At 44.0% G+C, this 12,387-nt stretch overlaps 1 protein-coding gene across 1 annotated transcript in view; it reads left to right on the plus strand.

Moving 5' to 3' along the window:
• Positions 1-12,387, plus strand: part of CDH13 (cadherin 13) — an 870,720-nt gene that overhangs the window by 695,328 nt on the left and 163,005 nt on the right. Inside the window, exon 8 of the mRNA XM_088449431.1 lies at positions 11,355-11,495. Within this exon, the coding sequence (XP_088305557.1) occupies positions 11,355-11,495 (141 nt within the window). The remainder of the gene's footprint in view (positions 1-11,354; positions 11,496-12,387) is intronic.

Genomic DNA, 12,387 nt, shown 5'->3' on the forward strand with positions numbered 1-12,387 from the left:
TAGACAAAGTTTGTGTACATTGAACCATCAAAAATCAAAGGTTTTATTATCTCAGTCATGCCAAAATTATTCCGTATATCGGAATATTCCGTATTTCGGAATATTTGGATATGGGAGACTCAACCTGTAACAGCAACCATTTACTACTCCTGAGGAGCGCACAACACCAATCATCTACTTTGTACGGGGTGGGAGGATTAGGGATGGGCCGTGGGACAAGAGGGTTAGGCTGCGGGAGGGGTGGGTTAAGGGTTAGGACACACTACCTAATCGGGTCGGTATTCTGACTGACGGAATCCCAACCGCCCGGGATTCCGTACCCAAAACGTTTAGGGATGAGAAGTGCTATAACCCAGCAGCCATAGAACACAGAAATGCATGTAGCACTTAGATGCCGTGTGTTTGTTGTCTGTAATTATTTGCTCTTACAGTTGCATCACTTATTCATTGACATCTCCTTCTGTTTTTTTTTTCTTGTTCATCTTGTGTCTTACACCAGCTTACTGTAATTGCCTGTTTCCTTGCAAAGTGATTTATTTTCTGCTTTTTACCTTTGTCTCCAGCTGACTCTGTCAGTATGAAGCCGTGCATATTAGCTGGAGATGAGCTGCTGATAACACCTTCTTGCAAACATTTTGTATGTATGCAGAAGTCAGTCTGCAGGAGGGGAATGAGGGTGGGGTGATGATTCGGGGAATATTCATATTGATAGCGGTGTGTATAAAATTGAAATCCTACGCATTTGTATATGTAGCGGTTTTATGTGCGCATCGCGCTGGGGTTTCATTTGCGGAGGTTGGAAGAATTGCATTTTATACTCTTGTGTTCTGCAGCCATGGTACTTTATATATGTTTGCATTTACAATAATTGGCAGTCCTGTGAATTCTTGTTATGGGTTCCAGTCTTTTTTTGGTCTGTATTACATTTAGAAAAGAATGCATAGCTGTCACAATTACAGGGCTTTCTGGGTATGCACATGCGTGCCAACATTCTGGCTGCCCCCTAAGGTTGGCATAGCGGGGGGCGTGATGCGGCAAAAGGGGGCAGTGGACGCATTCGGTATGATTCACAGATTCAAATCCTGGCAACGTCAGCCCAACAGAGGAGGAAATCCCGATTGTCCTAAAGGTAAGTATAAACTAATCTAATTCTACCCCCCAACCGTAACCCTCCTTTAGGGTACCTAACCCTAACCTCCCCCCCCCTTGTGCCTAACCCTAATCCCCCCTCTAAGTACCTAAACCTAACCCCCCCTTCTCCGCCGCCTAAACCTAAGTCCCCCGGGGGGTGCCTAACCCTAATCTCCCCCCGGGCGTGCCTAATCCTAACTTCCCCTAGCCTAACCCTAACCCTCCTGGGGGGGGGGTGCCTAACCCTAACTCCCCCTCGGGAGCCCCTAACCTAACCCTCCCCCCCCTGCCGGCTGTCCGTGCCCACCGTCTGGCTTACCTTCGTTCGGTATGCCGGGCGTCGGGCTTGCACAGTCGGGAAGCGGGAGGTCAGCATTTCGACCGTCAGCTTCCTGACTGCATCCCGTTTACAGCACAGTAAATTCATCCTTGTTTCTCCATATTCCGGCATCAGTAATTGACAGGCGTCTAGATTTAGACGCCTGTCATTTAACCCTCGCAGGGATTAAGTAGTTGGGAAGTCGGCATTGCGACGGCCGGCTTCCTAAACGTATACCGTGTGGACATGGCTATTATACGACATTAGGGGTGGATCGGGGCATGGCCAGGCGTTTGCAGCATTTTATCCCTCCCCATTACACAATGGCAAGATTACCGCCAACGTTAAGCAGGGGGCGGGGCCAAGATGACGTGTCATTGCCCCTCTACTGTGAGGGATTGTTTGGGAGGTGCGTGGTGATCCGGGGGTGGGGGTGGGGGGTTGGCCGCCACACGGGAGACTTGCCTGCCTTTCCGGGGGCCCGGTAGCGCCACCCGAGTATGGGTATGCACCGCATTTATACCTGTGTAGGTCAAGGCTGTTCAAATGTCTGTATGAGGGGTGCCGAGATGTGGGTGGTGGGTACTGATTACTTGGGTTTGTTTGTTGGGCTTTAAATACCCTGTTCATCAGCTGGTAAGCCTTTAGCTTTGACTTGCGGAAAGGATTTTGTTTTGGAAAAGTCAGCATAAGGTTGTCCATGTCCGGAGATGGTAAATATCTGCCAACTGAGTGTAAAATTTGACCATAGCTTTTATTTCTGCTCATCTGGAAATAAAGTCTGGAAATTGCTTTCGCTGTACTGTAAGGGGTAGGTCAGGGTCATTTTGGACCAGTGCATTTCTAGGGACAAATACCCTTACACACTGTGGGGACTTCGCAATCACTTAACTGTCACATCATTTGCTCAATGACCAATCTACCACCATTACACCAGGCTTGGTTAGGGTCCAGCAGAAGAACAACACCTGCTCAATTGTTTTATATGAAGCTTCTAAGTTGTCATTCCTCCAAGAGCATGGGGGAGATGTACCAAACATTACAGAGAGGACAAAAGGAAAAGTTCCCCATAGCAACTAATCAGCTTCTAGCTATTGTTTTATAGCATGCGCTAAATAAATGATACCTAGTAGGTGACTGGTTGCTATGGGCAACACCTCCACTTGTCTTATCTTATATATAAATTGCATTGTTCTGTTTGTTTGTCCGGTTATGCATACAGACACCCCTGCACCGATTGGGATGAAACCAATGCAAAGTGGTCCAGTTAGATCCTGGCCTGGTTTTAGGAGGGTTAGGGTTCCAGTCGGACCCCCTATTGGTGTACGCTGAGCAGAACGTTGACCCAGGGAGCCTGTTCTGAGCCTCCCACTGGATGGATTTGGACGAAAAACTTCACAGAGTGGTAACATTGGATCCCAGAAGACATACTAGCGGGTTGAGGTGCCGCTTGGACCTCCCATTGGTGTACGCTGCGCAAAACTTTTACCCGGGGACACTGGGCAGAACTTTGACCCGGGGAGCCTGTTCTGTGCCTTCCGCTGGATGGATTTGGATGAAAACTTCACAGAGGGCTGACAGATAGACTGGAATGCCTAATGGAGAGGTTGGGTCCCGTATGAACTTGACGGTGGAGTGCGCCAGTCGGAACTTTGACCCAGGGAGCCAGTTCTGGGCCTTCCACTGGATGGTTTTGGACAACATCACATAAAACTTAATAACTTGAAGATTTAAACCCAAGCAACGCCGGGTACTTCAGCTAGTTTAGAGTGTTTGTCAAATTTCCCCTATGGGACCTATTAATCATGAAAAAATATGTGCGTGATAATTAAGTATTGAACTCACAGCGAGTTCGATGAAAATATCGGTGGCATTCATCATGCCTCATTAACTTAATTATCACTTCCGGAAAGCTGCTCTTTCTGCTTCTTCCCGACCGCAGTGTGCGGAGTTGGTCCGGGAACCTGGCTACGGCTCCTTCTCGGTGTGTGTCCAGCTCAAGTGAGAGTCCTGCAGGGTTCGTGGCCCGGGGAGATACAGATGCTGGGTGCGCCAACTGCATGCAGCGGGCAGGAGCTTGGCACTTGGGGATGGAGGCTGTGGACAGGAGGTGGGCACGGGGGCTTCAGACTCTGGGCTCTGGGCAGCGCGCTGCTAAGAGGCGGCCGTCGGTACAATGAGCGAATAATATGCATTTGAAGGTAAAGAGTTGCATGAAGAGATGTTCAGCGCTACCTAGTCACGCCACGGCATGGCGCGACTAGCAGGGCTGTTTAACGCGCAAAGAAGATGTATGTGGACACATCTGTTATACACAGAATAGGGAACAAAGTATAAGTTATGCCTAATCACTTTACCCTCCCCTGTCTTCCTGCATTTTGCAGCCAGAGGGGCCTATTCATCAACACTAAAATAACGTTTTTAAGGACATTTTCCTTAATTAACGTTATTTTAGTATTCATGAAGAGACTTAACACAGGAGATATCACTGATATCTCCTTGCTAAGCTCCCCTGCGTTACTTTCCACACTCCTCATAAATTAGTACATTAGTATGAGGATATGCAAATTATGGTATTCATTAGATTCCGAAAATGATGTATTTTTGGAATTTGATGGTGTTACTATCCGCCACTGTGAGGTGGTGAATAGCAGGTAAAACTTACCTGTGTCAGCATGTGCAGGTCCCCTGGCATCTTCCTCCGGCGCTCTAGTCCCTCCTCTGGGTTCGGTGGCTGTTCTGAGATGTTTTCTCCCAGCAGAACACAATAAAGTTTAGAAAAAAAAAAAAAAAAAACTTTTTGTTTTTTTTAAACTGTACAGTGTGCTGCTGGGAGACCACATGTCAGAGCAGCCACCGGAGCTGGAGGCACTGCAGCGGGCAGGTAAGTGCAGGACAGGGGGAGGTGAGCGGAGGGGGGCACAAACTTACCGCAGCTGTAGGCAGTGCTGTGCATGCGCTGGTTTTACAGATGTAACAGTGCATGCGCAGCACGGATTCCAACTGCAGTAAGTTAGTGTAGAGAGGGAAAACTCTATTTCCCGAAAAGCTGTCATCGCAACAATGACAGCTTTTCGGAATAGATAGTTATAGGGAGGTGGAATGATGAATTCCCCCGGTACTTATGTAGAACTCCATGCGAGTTCTAAACCTAATTACCTCCATCAAATTTTTAGGTATGATGAATAGGCACCTATATCTCGGAATCAGCTTTTCTCACTATAATGCAGAATGCACCTACCACACAGCTGTATATATTTATTGTTTCCACAATATAAAAGAACATAAAGTTACTATCTTTCTGGCAGTTTCACTAAAGCTGCAGAGCCACAGCCACAAGTCGCCTATATCTGCTGTAAAGCTGCATGTTCTCCTGCTGGTTCTCAAACTAAAACATTTATACAATTATAATAAATGTTCCTGCAGGTTATTAGAGCTCAGTACGTATGTAGCAGAGAACTGTATCATTTCTCCCCTTGCTGTTCTATGCCATCATAGCGCAATGGGGGAGGGGGGTGGTCTAATTTGTCACAGGGCTGCCGACTTTGTGTGATCCAGCAGGGGGTCTACTCTGATATTCGGGTGTGTTCCGGGGATATAGGCAATCTTACATCATATAGAAGCAGCATATTACAGACTGATTGTTGGGATTTCAGGGCAATTAAGGGAGGATACTGTGTCAACAGTATACACAGATGTTTAAATATCACTTCTATGCTATTGCAGACTTCAAAGTAACAATCTCTGTAATTCAGGCATATTAAATTATCGTACTGTAGTTTAACAGAACAATGTTGTATTAGTACAGTATATTGACTTTGAAAACCTCAGTCACAGTTCATTGCTTGATTATAATGTTTTTTGCTGATCTGAGGCAATGTGTTAATCACAGTGCCATCTCGTTAACAAATATTAACAGGTCAGAATCATTATTTATTTATATAGAAGAGCAGGTCCATGTTAGAATGACAGTCTAACCTTTTAGTTAGTTATTTAATGAGCCATATGTTAGCATTCCCTTTTATGTCTAGTGTCTCTATCAATTAGTATCTTGATGAAGTTGTATCGACACACAAGGCTCTATAAAAGCTATCGCACTGCAGGGGTAGAGCACAGTAGATGTCTTACCTACATTAATCCACATGGCATAATGCACAGGTCTCTTCCTTATCACTTAGTTGTAATTCAGTTTAATAGAGGATCATACGTGTTTACTTTTCTGGTATGTCCTGGAGACACCAATGTTTTCGTGGAGTTCTCTGCACAACCAGGAAATTAAAAAAAAAAAATCTTTCCTACATCCAAGACGTCTGTATCTGCTTGTATCCTGTGACCACCAGAATATTGCAAAATGCTATTCCAGGTACTTCATTCTCCAGCTGTCCTGCGGTTGAGCCCAGTATCTCCAAACTTAAGCCCTCTGCCCACTACTAAGCACACCACTGGTCCATAGCAGTTGGCCACCTGATGCCTGGTGCTGCAAATCATGGCATTGCACAGAAGGTATGGGACTGTGATGCCACAATTACTAGTGCTATGCCCCCCAGAGGTATGATTTAGAAGTAGGCAAGTATGAGCCAGGGCCATTTACTAGGAATGACCATTGGTCATCAATGGTTTTTTTTTTTCCCATCGATGGTGCGTCACTAATGCTGCATCATCGATGGTGCCCGATGGTGAAGAACATTGGAAAGGTCAGTCCGATATATGCACATATGCAGTAGAGCCATTGATGGCCATCATTACAATTTTAATGCCAAATACATGCCTGCCAGCTGATTTAGATGAGACTTAGGCTACTGTGCCAAATGCTGGGAATTTTAGGAGGTACGCCCCATTCATACAAGTGAGCGTGTGACTCGCCCCATCTGCCACTGTTGTACATGGCAATGCATTATTCAGGAGAGTGTTTGGGGCAGCTTAGTACTTCAGAAGCATTAGCCACGCCCCCAGGTACATGTTCACATTTCCATTATAACACAGCCACTCCTCCATTGTAAGTTGACCACTCCCCCTTCTATCAGTGTCCTGATTCAACAAATTGCATTTTGGGAGTTATTGTCACATGTGTCACGTGCCAATGTACATTAATATTATATAAGTAGTACAAAAACAATATTTTTATAAATAGCCAGTTTGGCAGAGGTATTTTAATATGTTATGAACTTTATTTTGTATCTAGTTTGGCATTTGGTGGAGCCAAAATAATCTGTAGCCAATCAGATGATCACAATATTCACAGTATTTAATATAAACCTCCTAATAGCCGAGGATTGAGCTGTGTGTGCATCAGTGATAATAAACACATAACTTTTTTAAATGAAAACCTGGAGACGTGTATTTGGCAGAAATTGTTGCCTATTTTATTTAAATAAATTAAATTAACCGATTAGTTACTAAAAGCAATTAAATTAACCACAAAAAAAAACATCCAGTCAAGGCTTCTACCTTGACGATCCACCTGGTAAGGTGATGATTCTGCCCCAACAGGGTGGTCCAGCAGACCTAAACAGTCAACGAAGGTGAGCACATAAAAAGCAAACCTGCCGTTCTCTCCCGACTAAAATAGCCAATGAAGAAAGCACCAAATGCCAAGGAAATTGGGGAGGACAGGTGGGAAGACGGGAACCGAAGAGGCTGACCCAGCCTCCGAACAAACCTAATATCACACTCCTAAATCCCATAGTACCACTATCTTCACATGATGCCCAACACAGGTCTGACCCCAGCCTACTAGATTTAACCCACTCCATTCCCATGTAGTAATTTTGTTTATCATATCGAAAGAGATGATTGTGCTAGAAATAAAAGAACCAAACAAAACCTCCACTGGCCTCGCCAGCCCACAGACAGAAGGTCTCAGCAGTGCCGATTAAGAGGGGCACATATATAGGTGTATATAGATGTTGCGTAATTATGTATTATATTAGCTGAAACATAGTCAGATATAAGCAAGGTACTGTACACTCACGCCTCGAACTCAGGGCTGTGGAGTCGGGGTTCCATAGTTAAATTGAAGACAATTTTGGGTGGAATCGCAAGAAATGTTCCAACTCCAGCTTGAAAATAAATACTTAAAATCTAAAAAATAATTCTGCAAAGCATTTCCAGAGATTGACATGCACAGTAGGAGTGGGCGAGCAGCGGGTGAATAGATGCCAAGCGCATGCGCACGGTATCAGTTCACAGTGCAGGGAGAGCCCTGGAGGCAGCCATGCGTCTCCAGGAGTGCTGAACACGCCCCCAGAGTCATGAATGGGGACATGCCATGAGCCCATGCCCCTTCCTGTGAGGCCACACCCCCTTCAATGCATGCAGAGTCCCAACTTTAAACTCCCTAATGTTGAGAGGTTTGATATAAATATCAGTGATCGCATTGACTCATGTAAAGGCGTCTGTGACTTATTGTGCCCCATTTACAGGTGCTCCTCCGTATCAGCATCTCTGAACACGTGAGCCTGATCATTTCTTTCACTGAAGAAATGACGGCATGAGGAGAAAGACAATAAAGTGTTCTTGACCAAGACAAAAAAAAACACAAAAGACCAGCACAGCAGTGTTTGTTCTCTCATCTGAAACAATAAAGTTTTGATCACAATAGTAAGAATGTAGCTGCAAATTTGTTATTACTACTTGCCATTTATGAATTCTAAGCTGGACAGTTGCATAATAGAGCATTCGGAAATGAAAGTTTGACGTACTAACTCCACAGCCCTGCTAAAGCCCTATGGGCTCTGAGATACATGGATTATATATATAATATATAAGGATGGGGGGCCTATTTATTGCACCAATCAATTCAGCAGTACCCGTAGGACACAACCATAAAGATATCCAAACACAATACTTAGAGGGCGCTAACAAATGGAATGTTTTATATGATTTAATACAGTTTAATACCAATAAAAAATCCACAATGGAGATACCACTGGAAACTTTCAGCTGACAGATAATGGCATTGAAGTATTCTTCTGATATGGTCACCAAGGTTCTTATTCAGTGTTCGCACATGATGTCCATTTGGTTCTGTGAACATACCTTTTCATCAAAGAAATCACCCAACAATGCGGCCAGTGGGAAAATATTAGTACATCAGAATAATGTTATTCTTGATTAAATGTTAAAAATTTGCATAAAAGAGGCAATTGCTTACATAAAATGTATAAAATAAGTGTAATTGATAATACCAGTATGAAGTTATAGAGATAGCCTGGTGATTATCCCTTTGATTTTTGGTTTCCAAGGCTGAACATAAACCTGGACATTATAAGCGGTACCCCGACCCTACGCGTTTCGTCCTCCCCACGGACTTCATCAGGGGTATAAATCTAGGAGAAATGCTCACAACACTAATAGATGGTGTACTCAACCAGAATCGGCTGCGGGCACGGCAAATTCCACAATATCTTGGGGAAGCCAAATGTATAATGATATAGGCGAAACCTTCATATATAGTGGTCTCGGATGTGGTGTCTCATACTTGGTCCAGACAAACTTAAAAACTTCTCTAAATGTGGACCAAAAACAATATGTTGCCTAGAACTAAATGGGGTCTTAATCCAGCTATAGCAGGTCACGTGTCAATTATAACTAGGGCCACCAAGAGATCAGTTGAGCCCGGGTCCTAGAAGTGACATGTGAGTGTGGCCACTTACCGTTGTGAATACCAGGAGACCTCTTAAGAAAATGCTGCCAAGATGACCTGAGCCCCCAGATCCGTCTTATGTCCAGATTCTCTTTACATGCCCCCCATTGCCTCTTGGAACCCATGGTTATAGCGGTGGCTGGACTAAGTAACTCATAATTCTCTAAAGTATCTCCTGCTTTGTGGTAGGTTGGTTAATTGGGGCAAGGTGGGGGGATGTATTACTTAGTGGTTGTCTATTTAATTTCTATTTATACCTCATCTCAGGCACCAAGCAGTCAATTTGACGTGGATCACATTCTTCATTGTATTGAGGTTTTATCTTTTTTTTTTTTTTTTAACTAGTTGTTCTTACAGTATGTAGCCGTAAAGCTATTTTACAGCTAAGTCTCTCTGCAGGCGACCTCAGAATTCTTTCTGCACCTGTAAAATAACCATCAGAGGAAGCCTTTAGTGTTCAGGCAGGTTCTGGAAGTGTTCAGTGTATAACAACATTAGCTGGTAAATTGGCAAGGAAATTGTCATATCGAAAACTACCCTTCTGTGAAAGAAAGTAGTAATCCATTAACAACAAGAGTCACGAAAAGCGCTACTAAGAGGGCAGTTTTATCCGGTTACAGTTTTCTTTTTTTGGTTCTACTATAGCGAAAGAATTTTCCTTCTCAACATAAGAAGGGAGCCTGCTCCACAGGCACACTGATCTCCTGCTGAGGAATAGGACTAATGTATCATTGATGTTTCTATTGTAATTTGGAAAAGTAATGTTTTGGAATCGCTGAGAAAGCAGATACTATGATGTTACCGACCCTGACCTGTTTCCACATAACTTTTTTTTTTTACCTCCTGAAGTTATACCAGTTCCTCAAATAAATTTAACTGAATAACACTACTATGGGGCACATTTATCAATTTTATACTAAAATAATGTGAAAATGGATGATTTTCACATTATTTTGGTTTCATTTAAATATAGCAAAGGGCTTTTGGAGGAGGTTTCGCAAAAAATCTACTCCATCCATGCCCAAAAATTCGTACTTCTTTTGAATCCGGATCGCATTTCCCATACCTGTAATGGCAGAGGCGTTTTAAGAGAGGAGACGGCCCGTGTGCAGGCCCCCTCCTCTCTGGCAGCACAGTAGGGTGCCAGAATCTACTGCGCATGCGCGGGTCTCCGGGACAATGGCACCTGCACCTTATTTCCGGGAACATCTTCACTGCTCATGCGCAAGTCACCGGGAAAATGGCCGCCGCCATCTTCACTGCTCATGCGCAAGTCACCGGGAAAATGGCCATTTAGATATTTGCTGCTCTGCAGTGCCAGTCCGACATTGCAGAGCAGCCCTGTGGAGACTGAGGTAAATGTAATTATATATGGGTGCAGGGTGCGCAGTGTGGGCACCAATTTCCAGCATTAGTACTTTTATTTGTTTCCAAATATACAGTATACTGTCAGTACGAGTACGTTTTACTGCAATGGATAATATATAAAGCTCATTATGTTTAGTGGTTAGTGTTGACGTTCTTATGTATTTCATGGTGGATCAAATATGTTGATAGATAATGTTCCCATTGTCATAGAATTGTTATGTCTTGTATATAACACAGTATAGATTATTTTGAGGAATAAGAAAATGGCACCCCCTCATGCTGAGTTTGTAAAGTGATGTAAGCCGACCCCAAGTTACCCAGGCATAGCTTTTCCATATACAAGTAGAGCCCTATAATATTAAGTTTTAATTGAAGGTATCGTTCCTCAGCCTTGTATTTATATAATCAGTCCAGGGGCAGATTTACAGGTCAGGTTGCCCCTAGGTACAATATTATTGGTTGCCCCCCCCCTACACACACACAGACACACTGACCATCACCCACCTACATCTCTGGCCCCCTGGGCAGCCAAGCCGCCCCTAGGTCCCTGCCTCATGTGCCTAGTGGGAATTATATTATTAGGTCTGTTCTTTATAATTCTTTTTTTATATAAATTTCAACAGGATTGTGTAGACTTATAGCGCCACTATTCATGTGTTTTTTTTTTATCATACCCTAAAGGTAAACTGAAATAAACAATGTAGCCTGATTATATAGAAATATGTTTGAGAAGCACAGAAGTAAAGCAAGGGTTCCTTTTTGTTGTTGTTTGTGTAAAGAAGGGTAATACATGTAGTTAAGGTTGCATGAATGTATAAATGAGAGCAAATGATATTGCACATTCGGTATACTGATGCACTGTGTAATGATTTGTGTCCTCTTTCCTCTTAGACGTTAATAGCTCCCCAGTATGAACTGATCGTAGAAGCCAAGGACATGGCTGGAATGGATGTCGGGTTAATTGGCACAGCTACAGCTACCATTGTGATCGATGATAAGAATGACCACCCGCCGGAGTTCACCAAGAAAGAGGTACAGTAAGTCTACTCATAGTTGGTTCTGTTACTTTAAATGGCCATTTTACATGTTCAATTTCAATAGTTTCAAACCCCCTCCGGCATCTGCAGTCCCCCCCCCCACTCTCCCCGGTGCCCTTCCTGCAGGTTCTGTTGTTGCATTAACAGTCAGCATCTGCTCTGCTGGTTTCTCTCCCAGATCCAGGCACGGGAACCCCACAGTTCTGCCAGCCTGGGTGCCAGGAGGAGGGGGACCCCAGAGCCTCTGATCCTCTGTAAGAGTGTGCTGCAGCAATAGGTGTATTTATTCACTGAAGTCAATGGCAAGGTTGTTATTTGAACTCTGCAAAATGACTAATCCACGGCAGAATTCACTGAACAAGATCAATCTGGATTAAAGAAAGATTGCAGACTGTACAATGTCTCTGTCCTTGATTCCTACAAGTAAACAGTCTGCCCGGGGCAGCAGGCAAGCCATAACAGGCCTACAGCATCATCATGTTCCAGATAACTGGATGCTGTTTTCATAGATACAAAGTGACAGCGACCGCACAGGTCCATAAAACGTCCAATAAAACACGCACATCGCTCTGGCGCAGCTCGGTGGGGAAGTCTGCTTGTCTTATTTTTCTTGCCTGAAAAGCCAGAGTGAAAGACTTTACTTCACCTCGGCGAGGTTATGAACTACATAAAGCAATATTCAATTGCAGAGACAACCACTTCTCACTGAAGACAAAATGGTACAAGACCTTAATAAAGAAATCTGGGCTCTGGAGCGGCCCCCGAAGCCATCGCTGCACAGATATTAATCAGCGCTCTTGCTGTGCGTTTGACTACGTATTAATCACAATGCTTTGATTTGTGTAATCTGCTCCGCGTGAAGTCTTTGTCTGGTCTGTCACTGTTAT

This window comes from Taudactylus pleione, unplaced genomic scaffold (assembly GCF_031769625.1).
Source record: "Taudactylus pleione unplaced genomic scaffold, aTauple2 ptg000484l, whole genome shotgun sequence".
Taxonomy (NCBI): domain Eukaryota; kingdom Metazoa; phylum Chordata; class Amphibia; order Anura; family Myobatrachidae; genus Taudactylus; species Taudactylus pleione.